The following is a 24,430-nucleotide window of genomic DNA, read 5'->3' on the forward strand; positions in this document are numbered from 1 at the left end:
ATCAAGTTAAATAAAAAATGTATTTATTTATGAACGTAAGATGTCATTGTGCTATAGAACTTTATAATGTACGTCCGGAAAAAAAATAATGAAGTTAATGACTGGATTTATTTTTATTCGGACTTCAACCCATTCTAGTTGGTTGGTGCAGTCTTACAGAGTCAATAGGCCACAGGGGCTTGCACATTTAGAACAGTATATATGTGTGGAACTCTCATATGGTGTGTATGGAGTATTATGACCAATATTAATGATTTACTTGATCACCTGCTGAAAAAAAAGTAAATGTAGAAAAGATGAGTGCTCTCGAAGTCTAGAAATGAATCCAACATAACTTTCGTTCTACAGAAATCACTTTTCAATAAGAAACACAAAAAACTCTTAATCATAGTTGGAAAGCTGGATATGGTTTTTTTCCTGATTCTATATCCATGCAAAATTGATCTTGACATCAGCATAATCTCTTCAATAAACCGTGGCATGCCACAATTCATCATAAAATAATAACTCGATCAGCAAGTTTTCCAAACGTTGAGTCCAAGTACAAACATTTTTCTACGTTAAGGATCCCTGTCCCACCTAGTCCGGTTTATTCTGACGTTTTATCGACTTTTTTAATATCGGTCTGTCGTCGATTAACGTCAGAACTCCAACCCTCTATAATAAACGGGAAATATGCGACCCGCGCCCTGAGCGCACTTCAAACTGATATTTTAGAAACAAATCGTCACCTTCACACACATGTCGCACATGGATCGAAATATCAATTCTTTATGCACAAGATGCACATAAATTACATGCCTCAAACAACCAATACAATCACTAAAAACATATATTTCAAACTTACTCTGTTTTACTCTAGTTTTTTATAGCCTCGCCTTCCAATGCAACGTGACTAAAATCTCGCCGGCGTACGTCATAACGTTGGGAAATACCTTCGGTAACGCGAGATCTCGTCACATCATATGACATTGCTCATGCCCTAATTTCCATTAAAACATGGGTTGGTTTAGAAAACGTTGGAAAATACTTTTCGTAATGATCTTTGAAACATGCTATTGATACCACCTAGTGCATAAAGAATAGATCTGTCGATCCATGTGCGACATGTGTGTGAAAGTGACGATTTGTTTCTAAAATATCAGTTTGAAGTGCGCTCCGGGCGCGGCTCGCATATTTCCCGCATATCATAGAGGGCCGGAGTTTTGACGTTAATCGACGACAGACCGATATGAAAAAAGTTGATAAAACGTCAGAATAATTCGGACTATGTCCCACCGTACTTATCCTCGATACCTGGAATACTTCATAGCAAAATTGAGGGTTCAGTGCGCGCACCTTGTTTATGAGACAGGTTTTTTATCCTTTCATGTCCATAAAAAGAATATCGCGGTCGCGTAACTGTGAAAATTAACTGGCTTTGAAGTCGGGTGTCGCTCCTGTGTAATCTTCAAAGGCCATGTATCAGCCCGATCGGGAACCGTCGGCACTTTCCGTAAACGAGAAAATACTGTTTTTTCTCGTTTACGGAAAGTGCCGACGGCTCCCGATTGGTATCTTTACCCGAGACAAATCAAGCAGCTTTCTTTGTGTCTTCAATTTTGCTTTGACATATTCCTGGGGTGCAGAAAGCGTACGTGAGCGTACTTACTCCCTGGAGTATCGAGGATGCACTATGCTCTGCTTTTCCTATATACAGTAACCTTACCTTAATTTCCGCTTGGATATATCGGCAAGCACACTTCCGTTGATCAGGTACCTTAATCGGATAAAACGATGGTATAAAACTCTGAAGTCCAGGTATGGCTAGAAACCGGGTCTTAGTTAGGTTAGCACTTAGTTACAGCTTTGGCAGTGGTACAAGGACCCTTAAAATTGCACGTAGTTGTATATTATTCAAAAGTGGTTAATTCAATATATCGATATTTAGGAAAAGAGTATATTTTCTTTGAGGCTGTAGGTACCATTTAATTATTTATAGTATCATTTAAAGTAACATTAACATTTATGGTAACATACACATTTATAGTAACATAAACATTTATAGTAACATAAACATTTATAGTAACATAACCATTTATAGTAACAAACATTTATAGTAAAATTAACATTTATAGTAAAATTAACATTTATAGTAATATAAATATTCATAGTAACATTAATATTTATAGTAACATAAACATTTATAGTAACATAAACATTTATAGTAACATTAACATTTATTGTAACATTTTCATTTATGGTATCATAAACATTTATAGTAAAATAAACATTTATAGTAACATAAATAGTAACATTAACATTTATAGTAACATTTACGGTATCAAAAACATTTATGGTAACATAAACATTTATAGTAACATAAATAGTAACATAAACATTTATAGGAACATAAACGTTTATAGTAACATTAACATTTATAGTAACATTTACATTTATGGTAACATAAACATTTATAGTAACATAAACATTTATAGTAACATAAACATTAAGTAACATTTATAGTAACATTTACATTTATAGTAACATTGAGAATAATCGGTGAAAGGTGGCGCTGTACCGTAATTACATGAAAATGATATGAAAACAAATTTGTCATTTCATGTACATTTGGCCCATTTTATCCAAACCGAAAGTCTTCCAGAAGAGTTTTTTGAGGACTAGTGACTTGAAAATATAATACCTGTGTGTTTAGATAATTTTGATAGGGCCGAGTTTTCTTTTTAAAACAATCAGTCTGAGCAGAGATCGCACCAGTTATTTCACACTATTAAGTCCGTCCTTCAAAAAAATATTAAAGATGAATTTGTCAATTGTTTAGCCATTCGTTGACTGTCTTTAAAACTATTCTTTTGTCCGCGTTGTCTATATTGTATCATAAGGCTGATAAATATATATTGAGCATGATAATCAACAGTAGCGTAAGCAACGCTTTATATACATATATATATATACAGGTAGTCAGCCGCCTACGGATGATGTCAATCACAGGGACCTGAAAATTCGTGACAGCTATATGTATGGACCCAAACTGAGGTGTTGCTAATATTCGCGGGGATTTAATTTCACGGTCACCAGAGATAACGCGAAATTAAATACTCAGCTAACATTAATACCATGTATTATAAACTCTGTGAATGCACATTTATATACGTATAACACACAAAATACCTGTTTACTGACCAGTAACGAAGAAAAAAACAAGAATTCAATATCGTATTTAACTTAATTTTTACAAAAAAATCCTCAAAAAAAAAATCCATCACCAAAATATAAATATATATTCTTGTGGTTTAATTTCTTTACCTGGCAATGTTGCGCGAAATGTAATTCCCGCAAAATAGATCTGGTCGGGCCAACCGCGAAATGTTATGGAGTTCAATAAACGTCCAGTAAATAGGGGGACACTTTTTACCGAAAGTTGATCTAAACCAATAAAACCTGTGATATTACTCTGGACACCTCAGTTTAGGTTAACCGAATTCTCAGGACCCTGTGATGTGTATAAGATAGTACATGTCGAAGGTCGGTAGTGTACACAAGTACTGAAATACAAAGTGCATTTTACAAGCCCGTGTCCATTAGCCATTGGAATACATAATACATCTATATAACAGGTTCTCGGGAGTCAAATCTACTTGGGGAACGTTAAAAAGGACATTCCAAGTTATGGCAGGTAAGAAGTATTTGTATATATATAATTATTGATGTACTTAATAACATCAGTAAATTTGACGATGAACAATAGCTTAACTTTACATTTGATCGAGATAACACCGGTACAATACAGTCATACACAAGCACCTTAATCTTAAGTCTCGTCTTAACAGGGATTTATATAGCTGTTTAGCGATTACTCACCATCACGGTGAGAAATGGAATATACCCACCCACTAATGATCCATCATTTATGATGAAAGGATGTGAATACCTCCATATCGCCTCTATAGCAGAGGAAAAACTAGAGGCGCCCCAATTATCCGTGCTGGTTTAAATATGTTCACTATACCATAAACAGATCAAAATGTATGTACATGTATTGTTGTTTCAAGTAGAGGGGTACGTGGCTGTTGCTGGGGTTGTTTTCTAGCACTAAAAAATGGATGATATATTTCATGCCGAAATTTTATCAATGTTACTCTAGTCCTGTATAGTGATATAGATATGGGATGTATGAATAGGTTATTTAGTGTGAACAGGTTGCGGGTATATCATTATTACAGAGCTTCAAAGTAGGGTTTTATGTATGTAGCTTGTTTTGCAAGATATGTGCATTTTTATTGCTGACAAATTTTTACTTTTATATCATACGAAATATACAACAGTTGTCAAATGCATGTATAAAACCGACGTGCAATATACCACTACACTGTACCAGTAATAGAGGAGGCGTACCCTTGTAACTTCCGGGGTACTTAAAATTTGGCAGTTTGCCTATTCCGTCTTTTCGTATTGCAGAGTTATCTGCTCTTGTGAGCAGGCATTGATTGATACGTCAGTAACGTTTTTTGAGAAAACGGCGTAATTTTATCACACAAACTAATGACGTACCAATCATTTAAAGCCTACCAGGCGATTATTTATATTGGCTAAGCCTGCTTCCCAATCCCGTTATTTTCAAAATAAGATAAGATGAAATTGTTAACAACTTAAATTATCGCGGTCTTTGAACCTGTTACAAATGGAATTGAGAAAATAAGCTCGTTGGTTAGTATGCTCGTAAGTAATTAGTTAATTGGTTTCTCGATTTTGTTGGTTGGATTGTTGATTTCGTTGGTCAGTTTATTGATTTGTCGATTTCGTTGGTTAGTTTGTTGGTAGGTCGATTCCGTTGATTAGATCAGTGGTAAGTAAGCTCGTTGTACAATTATTGTATCTTATCTGTACACCAGAACACCCTGATCAACAAAAACAACTGGAAGCGGCGGTAGAAGATGGAGACGAAACAAAGCAGTTAGAATACGCCACGTATTTACTGAAATTAGTAAAATCAGATACCGATGCAGAGGAAAACGGGAAGAAAGCTGTTGATTTTCTAGTCAGTCTTTCACAAAAAGCCAACGACGATGCCACAGTTTTACTTCGTGAATGTGTCAAGGGCCAAACAGGTAAGAATGAAAACAAATGCTACGTTAAAAATTACCAAACAATTCATAGTCCCTTGATATTAATCTAGACATCCGTCGCCAAATGTCCTTTGACACTCACCATCATCACATGGTGGGCTGTTCAAATCACCCTTCGCCTGTGGTCTGGCCATCCGTCTGTTTTGTTTGCGCTATTTCTAAGAAAGTACTGTCGGGTTCTTTCTTTAACTACACATGCACGTTCCCCCATGACCTAAGTTATGCATGTAATAATTTTGGAACTGATTGAGAAAATAAAGATGGCCAACTTGCGGCCATCTTGAATTTAGAGAATGAAATATTGTTAGCGCTATTTCTCATAAAGGACTGAAGGGGTCTTTCTCACATTTCACATCAAGGTATCCCATTGTCTCTTTTTATGCATATTGATTTTTGGGACTGATCAGAAAAACAAAATGGTTACAAAGAAACCATCTTTGATTTTGGTTGTCCCAAGGTTTATTATCACTAATTCCTCAGAAGTACTTGACAGATCTTTCAAATTTTAAATTTAGGTTCCCTTGCTACACTTTAAGTACTGTGCTACTAACTAGGTCAAACCACAACATCACTTTGAAAGAACAATATCATGTAAATACAGCATATAGATATACAGCAATATCGCGGGGTTTTTATGTATCAAAGTTACCAGAAGGTGCATCTACTTTTTACGAGACTCTTTCCAATAGACAACATTAAAGAACAGAAAATAGAAAGCTTGCGTAAAAAGAACCTATGAACATGTAACGAAGATTGGCGTCAAGAACCCTCTGGGATCTCTTAGTATATGTTAACTGCGACGTCAGTCCAAACCGTCAAACAAACATATCTGCAATGCCGGCACGCTGCATTCAATTGTTCATGACGTTTATGAGTTATTGCAACAAATGCTTGCTGTGAATTTGTTTTACTTTTGTCCTTCCTTCTGTTTGCGTTGTCATGTCCTCAGAACAGCCAAGAGCATTATTAATCTTTTCAAATCATGCAGCGGAATAGAACAGGTCTATGTTCCCATAAACCCACACAGTATTTTCGAATGCATTCTTTCACTCGTGCTTCAGGTATCACGGAGGCGAACAAAGCAGCTGTAAAATGGTGCTTGGAAACCAGCGACCAGGAAAAGAGGATTCGGGAATCCGCAAGACAGCTTTTCAAGACAATCCACAGAGACGACAGTGATGGTCCTCTGTCGTTTAAGGATTACGTCACAGCAGTGAAGGCAATGGAAGCGAATATGCGTGTTAAAAGAATGCTCGTGTTGGCAGGTGCGCCATTTCCTACTTTTACCATATTGATATTTTCTATTTTGCTTTTGTAAGATATATTTCTTTGTATGATGCTACAGAGAACCATTCGTTGCCATTGTAACCACAGGGACCTGCAAATATATTACAGCTATAGTTGTAACAGAGCACAGGTACTAGCCTCGTCTGTCAATACACCCATGATTATATTATGGGTGTATTGACAGACGAAGCTTGTACCTGTGTTTAGAGTAATCCAACAATGGGAGAGTCATTTTACCGCAAATTGATATAAACCCTTAAAACGAGTAAAATTACTATGAATACCTCAGTTTAAGTCCAAATATTGTTGTAACAAGTTGTCGGGTCCATGTGATTGAAACGTGCGGGTGGGCACACTTCAAGTGAACAATGTAGCTTGTACGTGTGACAGTATTTCCCCGTCTTATTCCTTGGCTGTTCTATAACAAAAAATCGCCTGGGTAGTAACAACTGTTTAAGGGGTCGATTCTTTAGAACACCATGGCTGAAAATCACTGGCACTTTAGAGTTTACCCAGTAAAAATAGATAAATAAATAAATAAATAAGATTGAAACAAATAATTGGTCAAAAATATACAAAATTTAGTCCTCTTTAAACGTAACGTATATTTAAAAACAATGACATGTAATAACTTATCTGAATACATGTTTGATAAAACTCGGTTTTTCTCATTTATTGATTTGTTTACAGTTGTATTTACTTGCAGTTAAATCTAGATTTTTATTCATTCCTGCTTGTTCAGTAAAATTTGAAGAGTATAGGTAGACCGGCTCGTAACCCTTGACTAGCGAAGATGTAAAATTTGTTGAAATGAAATATATCAACAAATTGTTAAGTTTAAGACTTCTGGAAGATATTTATTCCTTATATTTTACTGGATTGTAGGCAAGGAAGCTGGAGATGACGTCACCGAGGAGAAACTATCAAGAATATTATCAGAGCAGATTCAGGGGACACTTAACATGACGTCATCGGAACGAGAAAGCCAATCAAATGAATTCAAATCAGCTGATATGTTTACAAGGGTAAGACTTGCTATCTTTTTAATTTGTTGCGACAAATCTATACTGTATAATATTACGTAATTCGGTTGAAAATATTGCAGACTCTTTACATTTTCGGAATACTTCAATCTCCCTATGTATCATCAGTAGAGTGAATTAAGGGAAAGAATACCACTGAACAAGCTCAAGTCGCGAAGAAGAGCTCCACTCTGAACTGTTTTATCGAATTGGAACATTCTCTCTTATATATAGCAAATAAAGCAACATAAGATATCTTTTCCTCTTACTACCCTTTGTAAGGTATTAGTCTAGATCTCATATTTTGATACCGAGCATTTCCAAACTCCTGGGTAGCAGCACTGGTAAAGTGTAGAATCGGACGGGTCCCCAGCTCGACCCCTAGAACCTTTTGTTTTCATTTTTGATTCTTTTCGTTCTCAAATACTCGAGATTCAAACGGCAGTAATTCTTAAAATTGCATCGCAGGTTGTTTTTTTTTAAATGCAACGCATCTCTAGAAAATGGCATATTGGTAATTCTTCCAAAAAAGTGTCAATGATCATTTGATGGTACATAGAATTCATGTTGATGAAGGCTAGGTACATATTTTATTGTCGCAATCGTGATGTGGAAAGATACTTTTTCATTTATGATATGAAGGTCGATGTTTTTGGTTATTCTCATGAGTATGCCTTGTTGTTTCGTTGGGACTCCCCCGGTTCTCGTAAAGAGGACGTGACATTATTTTAATTTGAACTTAATTTACATGGTAGTCCCTATTAAGGTTGCCCATGTTAATCTTCCCTTTGTTCATATTTTGCCCTAGTTTTATCGATATTAACTCAGCATTCTTTTTTGTTTTGTAGCATTCCACATACAGTTATTTTAAGATGAATAAACAATGAGACACAAATGAGAAACTTATCTGATGACTATATTGTGTTTACCAGGTCACAAAGTACCCGATGGAGACACTGAAAGTGGGTCTTCAGGAAGTCCAGGATATGGTTTCAGCAGAAGGCATGTCGTGGGTCGGTAATCTGCTGCCTACAAATCAGCTCTACATGATATCAGCCTTCTTCCTCTATAGCTTCCTGTCCGCAAGTCTCCTCCTCTTCGTCATTCCTCTTCTTGTATTCTACGTCACTCTTGCTGTGTTGCTAGTGGCAACGTTGCAGATCGTCGTCAACAGGCAGAGTCTGAGGAAGAGCGAAGACCTTGCAAATACTCTACATAAATTTGACAAGGATTTAGACATGGAAGCAGCCAGGTCGAAATTCATCAGAAATAAATTAACGCCATATTGGATATTTCTTGCAGTTCTGCCACTTTTTGTTGCTGGACTGTCGTTAGTGAACAAAAAGTACATCCCCTGTTCTGATCTGGCGGTTTTATCGTGTATTATAACGGGGATAACTTTCTTCTTTTTTATTGAAACTCCATTGGAACTGACACGTTGGCTTGCAATGCTTTTGAATCTGTTCTCTTCACTTCCAACAATTCTACGAAATTTTCCAGACATTCCTGTCATTTCAAAAATTGTAGGTTTTGTCACAAAGTCGTTTTACACATTTGATACTATTTTTGGTCTGAAGATAAACATTAGTCTCCCGTCAATTTCCTATTCTTTGCTACCTTTAATCTTTGTTATCATGGCGTTGCGTCATTCGGGCGCCGGAAGTTACCGAGTTTTACTTCCGTTTTTTATCACACAGGTGTGGTTCAGCGTTGCCACCACTTTGTACCCGTACACCATGTGGTTCGGGTTGGTGAGAGCATCTGTAGGAAACGCCCTTTTGCCTGTTCTTCTCCCCACGTCAATTGTAGTTGGTATATTATACAGTATCTACCAGGCCTTCCAAACAAATCTTTTCATCCAAATTGCCATTGCTGCTGTTCTTGGACTTGTTCCTTTAATTCTATCACAAACAACAGCCCTTTTTGGATCTAACGATGGAAAGAAAACTAGTTCAACCAAGAAGTATGTAATGCTTATGTTTGGTGTAATGGGATTTCTGCCTTTAACTTCTGTTTTCAGCTTTATTCCAACGGAAAATTCTGTACCGTTTAAATTTGAATTGGGATGGACGGAGTATAAAAACCTATGTACATCCGGGGATGGAAACATGATCCCGCAGCAAAATCTTTGCCGCAATTTCATTGGACAAAAAGTCGTATGGAACGGAACATTCGAGGAAGCTCAAATCACACAAGTTTTAAATAGCATCGAACCTATGCTGACAGGACTGCCTTCTCTTGTCGTCAATAAAATTCGCTGTAACTTTGGATCCCCGTATGGTGACTGTAACTCGACGGAAATGTCAGCAGACGAACAAACAGTGTGCAAGCTGAAGGCAGCTTCAGGTCAAACTTGTCATTTTAACGAATATGACACATTTTCGTTCAAAATGACAGTATCGATGCCAAAATTCAAAGGAAAACTAACATTAGATGCGGGAGAAACATTTAAGAATATTCTGGAAATTCTAAAGACGGGAGATTCCTTAGAATTCGTTGCCGTTCTTGGTGAAAACCAAGGTACAGCAATGCCAAGTTTTCAACTTAAGGACATCCGCTGCACTAGTCGGATACTTCCGGTGGTTTTAGAAAAACCGGAAGAAGATGATGATGTTCTTCTAGCACGGGCAACAAATGAAGCAATAGCAACTACTGTTAATTTCTTCTTGTTTCCTGCTTTAGAATATTCTCCAAAAATGACCTGAAACGTCTAGATCATCCTCGATATCCCGGTGTTACGCTCACTTTCGCTCTCTACACCCCTGGAATATGTCATAGCAAAATTGAAGGCACGAAGGTAGCTGTTTGATTGGTGTCGGGTTAAAAAAACCTGACCAATCGCTAGGCTGATACCTGTCATTTGAAGATTACAAAGGAGAGACGCCCGACTTCAAAGCGTGTCAATTGTTACCGTTACGTGACCGCGAGATTCTTTTGATGCACATCAGAGGATCGAACTAGTCTTCTTGTCTCATCAACAATGAAGTGACGCACACTGAGCCTTCAATGCTACGACATATTCCAGGGGTGTAGAGAGCTAAAGTGAGCGTAACCCCTAGGGGGGATATTCAACTTCATAAGTGACTAATTAAACAGATGAGAAAGATGAACACGTGTCAATGATCAAAAGGAATTATCATTTGAGATGAAAAATACTGATGAATTTCGTGTGTATGCTTATTTATGAATAGAGGTGGGGAAAACTGAATACATTCAAGATTGATATTAAAAAATAAAGGCGTGAAATATACTACATATATTAATCACAATTTTTATTGTTGAAAATAGATTTGAGAAGTGGCTTTAAACCTGAATATCTGAAGCAAATTGAAACGAGTTAAGCTTCATATTTGCAAAATCTTATTTATTTCACACTTTCAGGCACATTTTCCATATTTTTCCAGTCCACTATGTAAGGAAAAGGAGCACACCTCTTAATTAACTCGGTGCTTCATCTTTTCACTTTTTCGACTCTTTTTAAATAAAAGACAGAGTACCGTTAGTTTGTTACTTGTTATTGTTCTTGTGAAATAGCGAAATTTGTCTCCTTAACGAAGCTGAACAGAGGAAAATATGAAACGTTAATGGTATAATTCAGCTAGAATGATACGACATTAATTATAAAAGCAACATGAAATTAGATGAAAGCGGTTTAATGTAACGTAATTGTTAAATCAAGTTTACGTAGTTCATTGAAGCTAGTCCAGACGCTGAATAGTCCGACACATGTTTTCCTAGCTTGTATCGGGGATCAAACACCGAAAATTTCTTATCTACGACCTATGCTCCTCTCCTCTGAAATATAATCAACGTAAAATTTACATTTAAAAATCCACATGGACATCCCGATGTAAAATCCCATATTGTTCAAACTCAAAACAGGCACAAATAACGCAGAGCTAAATATATATAGCGCGTAACGAAAAATAATGAAAGTATGAGTTAAACTAATTGAAATAAAGACAGACGATATTCTTAGTTAATTTTCCAAAATCCTCTCAACTTTCATACGTTTGATAAATTTGACTCTGCGTTATTTGTGCCTGTTCCGATTCATTGCACTGTGAAGACGGTTCCCCCGGAAGACATCACGAAAATAAAGAGAATGTGGGAAATAAACGAAAAGATTAAGTTTTCGAGTATTGCGATGATGGCTGCAGATAATTTGTTTCTTCGATATCCCCTATAGGAGAAAACAGAAGAAAACACCCAATTGTGCCGTAGGCGCCACGTTAGTCGCCTCATGCGTGCACTCAATGGCATGTCGTTAGTCATTCTCGAAAGTCCATGGGTTACACTCAGTTGACATGAAAAGTTGAAAACTCTGAATGTGCCACCTTGCGAATGACATGTACATCAAAAGAATTGCACGGCAGCGGCATAACAGTCAAATTGACCGGCTTGGCGTCGGGTGTTCCTTCTCTGTATTTTTCGAAGGGCATGTTTCAACCTAGAGATTGGTCAGTTCTTATACATGAAACAAATGAAAAATCTTATTTCGTGCCTATATGTAACCCTAGAAAGTTCGAGACTGACTTCTTCTTTAAAATATGCCATTTATTGAAAAAAATGATCGACGCCTTTTCTGGTCAATACATATTCTACTACATCTCCTGTTCTTTATAAATATCAAGTAAATATCTTAAACAACAATTGCATCATGAATTACAAAAAAAAAACACTTCCATCATCACACAAGGTTCTGCATCTACATGAGGGTTTAATTATCAATATATTCGCATGCGCATCCCTCCACATGCAGGCACAGTCTTATTGACGTTCAAAAAAGTTATGATAAGTGTAATACTTATTTTTTCGCTTAGTTTTTAACTATATTGTTAACCATTTATCTGTCCGTATGTTTTGTTTTTAGACCCCCTTAGAGAGTATGTCCTTATTAGGTCGTGTACGGTAACATGTTGACGTCACATGTGTATATTCGCCAAGTGATCATGTGACCACCTGAAATACGACTTCCGCAACAAACAAAATGGCGGATCTGAAGTCACCGTCTGCTGCACCGTCAAAACCAACTGAAGTTCCTGAAGTTTCTAAAGGTTTGTAACTGATATTAATCAACACATCGCCTTTTTAATGTGAAATTCTGCGATATTTTATAGATAACCGCGTCTTGCATACATAGAGCATGCATGTTGGCGATGCCAAAATAACTTCGAAGTTCGATTCGTAAAAACCTGTTCCTGACTTGTATGATCGGATTATGATCACTAAAGCGTGAAATAAACCATGACATGTTTTAAACTGAGTCAGCAATAACGTGTGTTGTGTGTCAAGTATACGACAAGCCACTGTAATTCATCTAAGTGTCATTTATACAGATAATTACTTAATGACATAGTATTAAAACATTATTTGACCAAGTACTTACAAAAATAAGATTATCAGCTCATAGTCTATATATATATTGAGACAGGTCGATATGAAAATATAGGGATAGAACTGAAAGGCTATGTAAAATCTGTCAATCTCAACACAATATTGAAGATGAGTACCATTTTATTTTTGTATGTCCTATTTATCAGGAAATTGGAAGGAGATTTATATAAAGAATTGAATATGTTAAGCAAATATTATGTTATTTAGTTATGATGCTACCAATTTGAGAAAATCATTAATGTAAAGTGTACTGATGTCCATTCTCCACAGCACTATGTGCAGTGTCCCCCACATCATGTAATTGTTTTGTAATATTTGTATGTGTATGTCATACAGATGAGCTGTAAAGCTCAATGAAATAAAAGAATTTGAATTTGAATTTGAATAGCACTATACATATATGACTAAGTGCGCTAGGTAGACACTGTCTACACACATAGATTGCCAAACGTTCAATTTTTTTTTTCATATATCTCAACACCTGTGATATACAGAGATATATTTATGTATCATGTTTACAATAATAAGCAAGCATATAGCTATACTGAGGGATAAAGTATCATAGTGACAGAGTTGTACTAGTTATAAATAATAAAAAATTTCATTGCGTAAAAATTGGTCTGGAGGAGGGAGTGGGGTAACTCGCCTCATCTCGGAGTAAATCGAGACTGTGAACACCAGTATCTAGTTCCGACAGATCCAAACCACCAAAGGCTGTACCAGATTTTCTGTCTACCCTCAGACTGTAATCGGTAACGGGTTATTTCGCCCTAAGTCCAGTTTGCACTAAGGGTTGTTTCGCCCTCAGACTCCCGTTTGCCATAGGTTGTTTCTTCCCATTTTTTTTTTTTTTAATTTGTACGCTAACATGATAATTAAAATTTTAAAAATATCAACTCAACTTATTGTTAACTTTCTACATTGGTTTTAGGTATATTTCATGTAGCAGCTGTGTGAGTGCAGAGTCAGCTTTTCACAGCTGCCGTTCGTGATACTCGCTTAAAAACAACACAAACACATTTTTTTATAAAATTGATTTTAATGATATGGAAGACTAAGAAGACTTAAGTTGTCACTTAAAACTACTAAAATTGATAGAAACTACCAAACAATGTTTCGCCCTAAAATTTTTGTTTTAGCGCGAAACAACCTAGGGCTCTCTCTTCTTGGTTTCAGCTTTTCTCTCCTTCTTGTCTTCCCTGTCTATACATTCCCATTTTCCTAAGCTTTCGATCAAACATATCATTCTTTATCTTTTTCCCTTTCGGGGACCTGGTGATGATCTTCGGATGAAGGACTACCAGTCAACCAGCAAAAGCATAAAAAGGAATTTGTACGTCACCTCGCATCCTCCAAAGTCAGAGGATGAAAGGCGAAAATGCTGTTTTATGTTTGCTTATTTGTTTTTGAAAGAAACTATGACTAATCTGATGACAAATGTGTTTGAGTTGGGAGGATTTTTATCTTCTGACTTTAGAGCAAGCATGGAGTATGTTCTATTGCACCCTCTGAAGTATAACGTCCTGGGTCAAGGATGTTTTCAACCTGTAAAGCATCCATCTAAGAGTTCGTAGGGTCCTAGGTTTGAACCCTGATCTGGCCGTGCATTTTCCCTCTAATAGCTGTTACAAAATGCAAAGAAGGATTTTTAGGTCACCTGAGCTTTAGCTCAAGTGACCTATTGCTATCCGTTTTCGTCCGTCGTCGTCCGTCGTCGTCCGTCGTACGTCGTCTGTCGTCCGTCGTCCGTCGTCCGTTAACATTTTACATTTCAAACTTAAAGTCAAGTTCTGCTGGGCCGATTGAACTGAAAGTTGATAGGAATGATCGCCTCATGGTCCTGACAAAGTGTTGTTATTTTTCGGGTCGATCAGAAATCCAATATGGCCGCCACGGCCGCCATTTTGAAAACCTATTTCAAACTTAAAGTCAAGTTCTGCTGGACCGATTGAACTGAAAGTTGGTAGGAATGATCGCCTCATGGTCCTGACAAAGTGTTGTTATTTTTCGGGTCGATCAGAAATCCAATATGGCCGCCACGGCCGCCATTTTGAAAACCTATTTCAAACTTAAAGTCAAGTTCTGCTGGACCGATTGAACTGAAAGTTGGTAGGAATGATCGCCTCATGGTCCTGACAAAGTGTTGTTATTTTTCGGGTCAATCAGAAATACAATTTGGCTGCCATGGCCGCTATTTTGCTACTAAGTTCTAATAGGCCGATCTCACTTAAAATTGGTCTAGGAATGATCAGCTCATGGTCCTGACAAAGTTAAGTTAACATTATACTATTTTTTACTCAAATTGGTACATATTTCAACAACAAAAATAAATACTATAGACTCAGGTGACCGTTAAGGCCCATGGGCCTCTTGTTATGTTTGCAATTTCTACTTAACGATACGTCTATGATTATTAATCAGTATATCAGCCTTATCGGTTGCTGATTATGGTTACACGGACAGTTTAAAGTTAAAAAAATAATGATGAAAAAAACAAAACTTTCTTAAGATCTTTGCCATGTGACAGTATTTATTTGGATATAATTTTAAGAAGTCTGTTTTTTCAAAAGAATAGCTGGTTTGGAGAAGATTTTTTTCATAATCTGTGTGTGATTATTGCCCCTGGCTCTGAAATATTTCAATGTGTAATTTTCTGCTTATATTGATCGTTCATCACCCAGTATCAGCCAGAAATACCAAAGAGTCCCTTTCTGGGTAAAGTTACCCCTGTTCAAGAGACTACCACACCCTGAGAGTATTTTGCCTTCCATAACACATGTCAAAAATATCATCTCAACTTGTAATTTAGAAAAGAAAAGTGGATGGTATCATTTATGGAATTGATAAATACTATGGTATGAAATACATTGATATTTAACTAAAACATGTCATGGTTTGTGTACATTACACTGATGTTAGACTAATTGCACAGTAAACAACATCCTAAATGAGAGCTGCACGTAGATAGACATAATTTACTGATGATGCATGCAATCTGCAGTCAGGATACAATTTTACCAACATATATCTTCGTCGTTCGATTATGTATACCTGCAGGCTGCAGTCTTAAAATATTTTCGTCTCTTGCCACAAAAGTAAGAACTCATGAAAATTAACGGTGTACAATTTAATAGTAAAAAATACACTACAGGTGTAACCATGTGTATCATGTACCATGGTACCAATTACCTTAAATAATGAACAATTTCTGCCCGAAAGTAGTGGAAAATTTGCAATCTTCGTCCCGCCTGGGCAACTTTGATCAGTTCAAAGTGGTATCGTAACTCAGAAGTTACAGTGTATGTCTACTGTATCATCAGATAGAGAACAGTAAGTTTGTGTACTTTTAGGAATTTTCTGAAAGTCTGATTTTGGGAATTATTCTAAATGAAATAACCCAATTTTGCGGAAATTATTCTCTTTTTCTTTTCATTGGGTAATAGAGGGATATACCCATAATTTTACTATAAGTTCAAATTAAATATTGAATCTGCTTCAGGTGCTCAATGTAAATTAAATTTTGCTAAGTTCATATGATAATGTATATATATATAACAAGTCAAAACATTTTTAGCCCACCATCATCTGATGGTGGGCTATTCAAATCACCCTGCGTCCGTGGTCCGTGGTCCGTACTTAAACAATTCATATTATCAGTATTTCTCGAGAAGTACCAGAATGATCTTTCTCAAATTTTATATGTAGGTTCCCCTTGGTCCTTAGCTGTGCAGGGCAACTTTTGAGACTGATCGGATAAACAACAGGGCCGACAGGCAGCCATCTTGGATTTTGATAGTGAAAGTTTGTTATCAGTATTTCTCAAGAAGTACCAGAGGGACCATCTCAAATTTTAAATGTAGGTTCCCCTTGGTCCTTAGCTGTGCAGGGCAACGTTTGAGACTGGTCGGATAAACAACATGGCCGACAGGCAGCCATCTTGGATTTTGATAGTGAAAGTTTGTTATCGCTATTTCTCAAAAAGTACCAGAGGGATCTTTCTCAATTTTTTTTCTGATTTTCTATATAAATACTGTCAGGGTGTCTTCTTTGAGGTGCAAGTTTTGTGTATTTCTTTTTGGGAAGACCTGAATGGAGTGGATCATGTCAGGTTTTAACTAGGGTTGAAGAATTAAAAATATAATGTTTTATTCTGTTTTACATATTACAAACATTGTCATGTTATATTTAATTTAAATGTGCTGAAGCATTGTGTTAAATGCTGTGGAAATATTTCTTCCCAAAATTATTTGGTCCACCAATATGTCATTTAGGCCAGTGCTTCAAATTTTTTACTCGCCCAAAAAAAATATTTGGGGCCAGCCAATGCAGGTTCCCCACTATCCTTTATTGTTCATGTTTACTTTTGAAACTGATCAGTTAAACAAAATGGCCTACCGACAGCCATCTTTGATTTTTGACATTGAAGGTTTGCATGTTGGTACTATTTCTCAGGGATAACTTTCTCAAATTTGATATGTAGGTTCCCCTTGATCCCTCACTGTGCATGTTATATTTTGAGACTGATCATAAAAACAAAATTGCTAAAGGAAGAACTAAACAGATCTTTCTCATATTGCAATGATCGATTCTATTTCTTTCACATTAAGTACTGTACTAGTAAATATGTGAAATGACAAACTCACTTTGAAGGTTGGCTTTCATACACATCAGTATTAAGTTTAGATCAAAAGTTACCTCAAGGTGCATTTACTGTTAACATGACTCGATCAAACAGATTAGAGGAAAGAAGCGAAAAGATCGAACTGACAAAGAACTAATGAAGATGGTAAAATTGTGGGCGCCAAGATCCCTCTGGGATCTCTTGTTTTTTTAAAAAGGGTGACAAAAATTTGGCTCAGGATTTATATTTTTCATTTTATATTAACTTTTATTCACCGAAAATTTAATTTAACCTTACCTGTTCTTCTGTTTGAGAGGGAACATGTGTTAATTAAAGAACTTTATAGGGACATAATCAGCAATTAGAAAAGTAAACCTTCCTAGTCTTTAGATGAATGAAAGTCTTCATTTTTGAAAGATGATTTCTATCAAAATTTTGTAATAATAAACATGCATATCTTCAAAACAAAATTGAATGGGTTTTTTCTTGCCAGCAGAAAAAAAACATCTGGTTGGGTGTAAAATGTATATAATTTGGGACAGAGCTCTTTAATTAGAATTTATAGAGAAAAGCGAACATGACTTAAATTTATTGAAAGTTATTTGCTATCAAAAATATGTAATTTTAAACAGGTAAATCTACAAAACTAAAAGTAAAATTTTGTATTTTTTGTGCAAGCATACAAAAACATCTTGCTTCTTACACCTTCACAGAAACTTTACAACAATGGGAGGCTGAAGCCAACGATGATAAGGACGACAGTCAGGTGAAACTGGGCGGGTATCTTCTGAAGCTTGCCGATTCTGACGTAGACAGAGAGGAAAATTCCCAGAAGGCTATTCATTGGCTGGTGCAGGCTTCTAAACAAGGCAACGACGATGCCACCAAACAGCTGGGGAAATGTCTCAAAACAAAAACAGGTAGGTAATTTGGGTTTTGGTTAACTCCCCTTAACATTGTGGTTAACTCCCCTTAACATTGTGGTTAACTCTCCTTAACATTGTTGTTACTCCCCTTAACATTGTGGTTTACTCTCCTTAACATTGTGGTTAACTCCCCTTAACATTGTGGTTAACTCCCCATAACATTGTGGTTAACTCCCCTTAACATTGTGGTTTACTCCCCTTAACATTGTGGTTATACTCCATATGCAGGCCTCAGACCACAATAAATTCTTCTATATGATACTACCAAAGGAAAAAGAAAATTAAAATATTTCAAACTTTTGTGCAGGGTCTGGTTCCTATTTCATATTGTACCGGTAGGTCTATTCAAACTGAACATATGGTGATCTGAAAAGTACCTCATGACCGGCATTTAAGAAAGATGATTTCATTAATTAGAACTTCACTACTCTGTATGTGTAGGGGAAAATATCAAAAATCACATAACATCAATGCACAAGCCTCATCACTCACTGTGTCCTATGCTGTGAATACATGCTTGAAAACTGTGTAAAAAAAATATGTACAAATCTATCATAGATCAGACAGGAAAAACTATTTAGTAACTGACCTGGAATGTCCTTATGCATTACATTTGTGTTCAATGACCCGGAGGTGTATTTGTGGTCTGAGGCCATAGGGCTCCATAGCAAGATCCCCATCCTAATCAATAGAGCGTGCACTGGACTAGTTACCTGTAGTCCAGGGTTAGATCCCTAGCAGAGATACTGGGGAGATCTTTGTTGGGTTGCTTAATGTCATGAAGGAAATCGTCACAAGCAAATTAAGTGAAGCAGTCTATGTAATATATCTTGAAACTCAAGCCAGAAAATAGTGTTTGTTGTGGCATTGTTTGTTTGTTTGTATGTCGTTTAACTCATTCACCCCTGAAGTTTCATAATGAACTATTCCATCCTTTGAATTTGAAGAGTTCAAATGTGTCTTCAGTGGTGAATGTGTTAAGGTCCTCACAACAGCATTGGTTATTTGAAGACAGATGCCTAGGAAAAACGAAAATTGTGAGAAAAGAAAAGATATGCATGTACAAATCCAAAGTACAGTAAACCTCTAAACAATGCCCCTTGTTTTAATAGCCAACTCACTTACAATTACTGCCAACATATTTCAAGGTCTTCCCCCCCCCCCCCCCCTTGTTAAGAATTACTTTATATGTTTACCTCATTTATTGCCAAACCCCTTTATAATGCCAATTTTTTCCTTGACAAATGGTGACAGTATAATGAAGTTTTACTGTATTGCCATAGGGGCAGCAGATCAGTTTTGGTTTCTTTGCTGTCCTCTTAGCAAGAGACACCCAAGAAAAAACCCTTATTCAGCTGAGGGCCCTACAATAAGGGGCTTGTTACAATAGCATGCAGTCGGATACAGCAGGTCTATTTTTCCCTGGCCCTACAGGAAGACAAACAGATGCTGAAATTGTTACTCTATACACTATCAACAAATGGTACAGGATCTTTCTCTTCATGTATTGATTTTACGAATGTTTTCTTTTTCATTTCAAGGTATCACATCCGAGAATCGAGAAGACGTTCAGTGGTGCGTGGACACAAGTAATTTTGAGAAGAAGGTTCGGTCAGCCTCCCGAGGTCTTTTCAACACGCTGTCGGGGACACATCAAAAAGTAATGTCTTTAGAGGAATACATCACAGCGGTCAAGAAAGTGTCTGGAGGAGATGTTTTGGAGGAAAAATTACTGATAGCTGCAGGTAGAGAGATCTCATTAATATTATAAATCATAGGTGTCAACCACTGAAACCTCCAATGAGGGAGATCTCCCTCATTCCACATATCCAATAAGGGAGAAAGTGTGCGAATCTCTACTGAGACACCTTTGCTCAATTTATCTTTCCCTTTTTATGTATCAAAATAAATTTAAAAAAACATTCATTTAACTGAGACACACCTGTTATGATCATTACGCAACACCCTGCAGTAACTAGGAGATCATTTGACTACAGGATGTAGATTCTGAGTTTGTGTGAGTTTGGACTTGAATGAGAGAGTTTCGAGGGAGATTGGTAAATTTCGGTCAAAATGAGGGAGTCTCCCTCTTCATGAGGGAGGTTTGACAGCTATCCAGTCTGAAAATATAGAGGAATACTGTTTCAATCATACAGGTACAAATGTTTGTGCTAAACAGAATTTTGTTGTCCGGCGTTGCATTGACAAAGAAGGCTTAGACCTTCTCAATCTTTTTTGCTTGTTACTTGGTACTCAGGCAAATTTTCAAATTCTCTGAAATTAAGGCTTTTCAAATATTGAAGTAAGTATAAACAAAATTTGATAGGCAATGATCAGAACAAGAACTTTAAAAGTTTTCTTTAAAATCTGTGTATTATGAAAATGGATGTTAGGTGTATTAATATTTTTCCCCAATGAAAATGACATTGACCTTCTTATAAACAAAAATTTGAAAAACAGTTATTGATATATCTGTTCAATTTTTTAGGGAAAAATTGTCATTTAAAAGAAAACAATAGAACAGAAAATGAAAAAAATACTTTTCATATATCTTTATCTCAAATTCTGTTGGGTGATGTTGATGTTGAAATTATATGAAAACAAATGTATCTGTAAAATGTAGTTACTGATGTGTTAATAATTTCTCTTTAAACTGCTGTGCATTTGATTATAAACTTATTCAAAACTACTTCATTCCAGGTAAAAAAATTGGCGACAACATCAGCGAAACAGAATTTGCAAAAGTTTTATCGAAGAAAATTCAAGGAAAGATAACTCTAACCTCCTCGGAAAAAGACTCCCAATCTGCGGAATACAAATCTGCTGGAATTATTACTAAGGTAAAGTTGTGGTGGATATTGAATGATTGTGGGAGAACTCTTCACCTATAAAAGCACAAAAGTCTAACTTTAGACATTCCACTTATCATCCCCTGTACTGTAAATGGTGTTCAGAACTCGCCTAAAAAAAAAAGGGACTGACCGTGGTAATTTTCTCAGGAAATGTTAGTGGTACAGAAACTAATTGCAATATAATACATATCTTACTCTATAAAATATTATGTCATGATTCCAATATGAAGTTTTACGGACCTATCTAACAGATTTATCAACATTGCATTGTTTCATCCGCAGGTCATTAAACACCCGAAAGCGACAGCCATGGTTCTGTTTGACGAAGGATTGGAATGGGTTTCCGACGAAGGTTTGAAATTTGGCATGTCGCTGATTCCGACCAATCAGCTTTACCTGCTTGGCGTGTTCTTCCTGTACAGTTTCATATCAACGAAGCTCCTGTTTCTCGTCGTCCCACTCATTGTATTTTATATTGCGATTGCCATCATGGTAATCTCGACCTTACAAATGTTTTACAAGAGCAAGAAACTAAGGGATGCTACAGCAATGGCAAATGTTCTCAAGAATTACGATGTCGGAGTCAACGTCGACGATACGAAATCACAGTACACGTGGAATTCCCTTACCCCTTATTTGATATATTTTGGTGCCTTGCCCTTTCTCATCGTAAGCTTCTCATTGGCTAATAAATTATTCATACCGTGCTCCGAGTTGATGATCCTTTCTGGTGCTTTGTCTGCCGTATGTTTCTCTGCCTTGAGTGACAGCCACGATCTTATCACTCTGATGGCGTTGGGTTGTAACTTTCTTGCCTCACTTCCGACGTTTTTCCATGCGTTCCCGGATATCCCTGTCATTACTCCAATCTTGCACCTCGTAACAGGGTCCTTTTTCTCTATTGAGCTTGGTTACGGGTTTTCGCTGAATTTCGGAATTCCATCACTGTCACATATTGTTATTGGGATATTTTTCATCGTCATGGCGATGCAGAAGTCCTTCTCTGGTGTGTATAGGGTATTGGTACCACATCTCATCTGCTACTTCTGGTGGAACTTCATGACCTCACTGTTTCCCTTCACAAGTTGGACAGGTTTGGCACGTGCTAGTATAGGATATTTGTTTCTCCCTCTGCTCTTTCCATTCATTTTGTTGGCAGTTATAGGCGGCTTCCTATATTGTCTTTACTATCTTTTCCGAACAGAACTTTTTGGAAAGGTCATAATCACGCTCCTTATGCTTGCTGTTCCGGTTCTCTTGACACAGACAAAAGCTCTTTTCGGGAAGAAGACTGATAAACAATATAAATCGGTCAAGACTATTGTCATGGTGGTCTTCGGAGTTTTAGCATTCATCCCTCTTGCTTTCATTCGACTACCAAGTTTCAAGGTGAAAGGAAAATTAAATCTGTCTTGGGAGGACTACAGCAGTATTTGTGTGAATAGATTGGCAAACAACACAGCCCCGAGTCAAATGCAATGCAGCCATTTCATTGGCCAGAAAGTTGTATGGGAAGGAACATTCGTAGGGGCCAAGGTTACGAAAATTGAGAACAGTGTCGCACCATTATTGAGTAGTTTACCTGGTTTCATTGCCGATCAACTTCGCTGCATTTATGGAGAAGACTTTGGAGACTGCGATTCAGATGAAATAACAGAAAACGAAAAGCATGTTTGTCAGCTGATGAAAGCCGCAGGGCGGGACTGTCACCTAAAGAAACACGATACATTTTCATTTTCGGCCAACGTAGAAATGCCAGACTCGGTGATGCTTAGTTTGGATGTCGGTGATGCATTCAAGGCAGTAATCGCTGCTTTAGAAGAAGGAGACAAAGTCAAAGTTACCGCAACTCTTCACGACGGCTTGGGGACGAAATCGTTGCATATGAAGTTGAAAAACATTAACTGTGTGAGCAGAGAACTGCCAGTCATGGAATTGATTGATGAAGAAGATGATGATGAAATAATTGAAAAAGCCATGAATGAAGCTGTAACTGTTGCTTTTAACTTCTTCTGGTATCCGCTGGTGGAATATGCTCCCTAGAGGTTTAAAGGTCAAGGGTCAAAGGTTAAGCGCTCAAGTGAACATGATGTCTCTCTCTTTTAAAGAGAGTCTCTGTATATGTTACCTTCAGAATCTAAAACTCTCAGTATAAAATCAGAATCTCCCTACATTTGGTTGTGATATTGATGTAAGCAATTTAATATATAACTTGTTTAAAATGTGTCTAAAACACCAATAAGTAATTATCTTTTATTTAGGCCTATGCGGGTCATTTGCCAGATACTGCATGCCACAAGTCAGTGGTTTTTCTCTGGGAACTCCAGGTTTTCTCGTCCACCAAAACCTGGCACGTCCTTAAAAGACCAAAGCTGTTAAAAGGACGTCAAACACAAACATACCAAACCAATTAGAAAGAATTGAATTTATTAATGTAATTTGTTATTACAAAATTGCTTCTCTGATTATTTTGTATGTGTTTGAGGCTACAGGACTTCAGGTGTGCGACTTTAATTCACCCAACTATATAGCTTTTGTTTAAAAAGTATCATTTGATTTTTTAAGAACATTAATTTTATGAATTTGGCCATGTCAGGTGTCACAAACTTTTTTTTCCAATTTACTTTGTACAATTTGATTATAAACAAGAGCTGCCCAGTGTTGAAGAGACATTTCCCTTCCAGAAAAAAATGTGACTTTTCCTTGATATACATTTTATATATATATATTTTTGATTGGAAGATATTTACCATGCAATAGAATTAAGATTTTTTGTTGTTTTGATATTTCAGAATATTTTACAAAATCTTTACAAGAGGGTGATTTACTGATTAGTTGTTTATTGAAATTTCGTTAGTCTATTAATTTTATTAATATGAAATATTTCAAGGTTGATTATAAATAATCTGTATGTTCTAATGTATGGATAGAAAAAGAGGGTGGGCTTATCACTGGACACTAGTACCCATGTAAAAGAGGGTGATTTTATTACAGGAAACTTGCCTTATGTTCTTGAATTCTCAAAAATCGTTATGTTCCTATTTATAGATAGAATAGAGGGTGGGCTTATCACCAGACACTAGATCCGATAGTCACTAGAATTGTGTAAAAGTAGTTGATCTCATTACAGCTATCTGGAAGTTTCTGGAATCCTCAAAAAGAAGGTAAGCTTATACGATGGTAAAGGTTTATTTGTATT

At 36.6% G+C, this 24,430-nt stretch overlaps 2 protein-coding genes across 2 annotated transcripts; both read left to right on the forward strand.

Moving 5' to 3' along the window:
- The first annotated feature begins 3,532 nt into the window (after nucleotides 1–3,532).
- LOC110464346 (wolframin-like) lies at nucleotides 3,533–10,223 on the forward strand. Its single transcript, XM_021519524.1, has 5 exons — nucleotides 3,533–3,676; nucleotides 4,893–5,108; nucleotides 6,188–6,391; nucleotides 7,299–7,438; nucleotides 8,368–10,223. Exons 1-5 carry the CDS (start codon nucleotides 3,670–3,672, stop codon nucleotides 10,138–10,140), a joined length of 2,340 nt encoding a protein of 779 aa, XP_021375199.1. The 5' UTR covers nucleotides 3,533–3,669; the 3' UTR covers nucleotides 10,141–10,223.
- Nucleotides 10,224–12,415: 2,192 nt separating this feature from the next.
- On the forward strand, nucleotides 12,416–23,607 carry LOC110464351 (wolframin-like). The gene is made up of 5 exons (XM_021519533.1): nucleotides 12,416–12,492; nucleotides 18,167–18,373; nucleotides 19,921–20,124; nucleotides 21,080–21,219; nucleotides 21,514–23,607. Exons 1-5 carry the CDS (start codon nucleotides 12,426–12,428, stop codon nucleotides 23,272–23,274), a joined length of 2,379 nt encoding a protein of 792 aa, XP_021375208.1. The 5' UTR covers nucleotides 12,416–12,425; the 3' UTR covers nucleotides 23,275–23,607.
- Nucleotides 23,608–24,430: the final 823 nt, after the last annotated feature.

This window comes from Mizuhopecten yessoensis, unplaced genomic scaffold, assembly GCF_002113885.1.
Source record: "Mizuhopecten yessoensis strain PY_sf001 unplaced genomic scaffold, ASM211388v2 scaffold10985, whole genome shotgun sequence".
Taxonomy (NCBI): Eukaryota; Metazoa; Mollusca; class Bivalvia; order Pectinida; family Pectinidae; genus Mizuhopecten; species Mizuhopecten yessoensis.

Coding starts and splice junctions, on each gene's coding strand:
- LOC110464351 (XM_021519533.1), top strand. CDS start 12,426: ATGGCGGATCTGAAGTCACCGTCTGCTGCACCGTCAAAACCAACTGAA. Junction 12,493..18,166: donor AGTTCCTGAAGTTTCTAAAG/GTTTGTAACTGA, acceptor ACACCTTCACAG/AAACTTTACAACAATGGGAG. Junction 20,125..21,079: donor AAAATTACTGATAGCTGCAG/GTAGAGAGATCT, acceptor ACTTCATTCCAG/GTAAAAAAATTGGCGACAAC.
- LOC110464346 (XM_021519524.1), top strand. Junction 5,109..6,187: donor ATGTGTCAAGGGCCAAACAG/GTAAGAATGAAA, acceptor CTCGTGCTTCAG/GTATCACGGAGGCGAACAAA. Junction 7,439..8,367: donor CAGCTGATATGTTTACAAGG/GTAAGACTTGCT, acceptor TGTGTTTACCAG/GTCACAAAGTACCCGATGGA.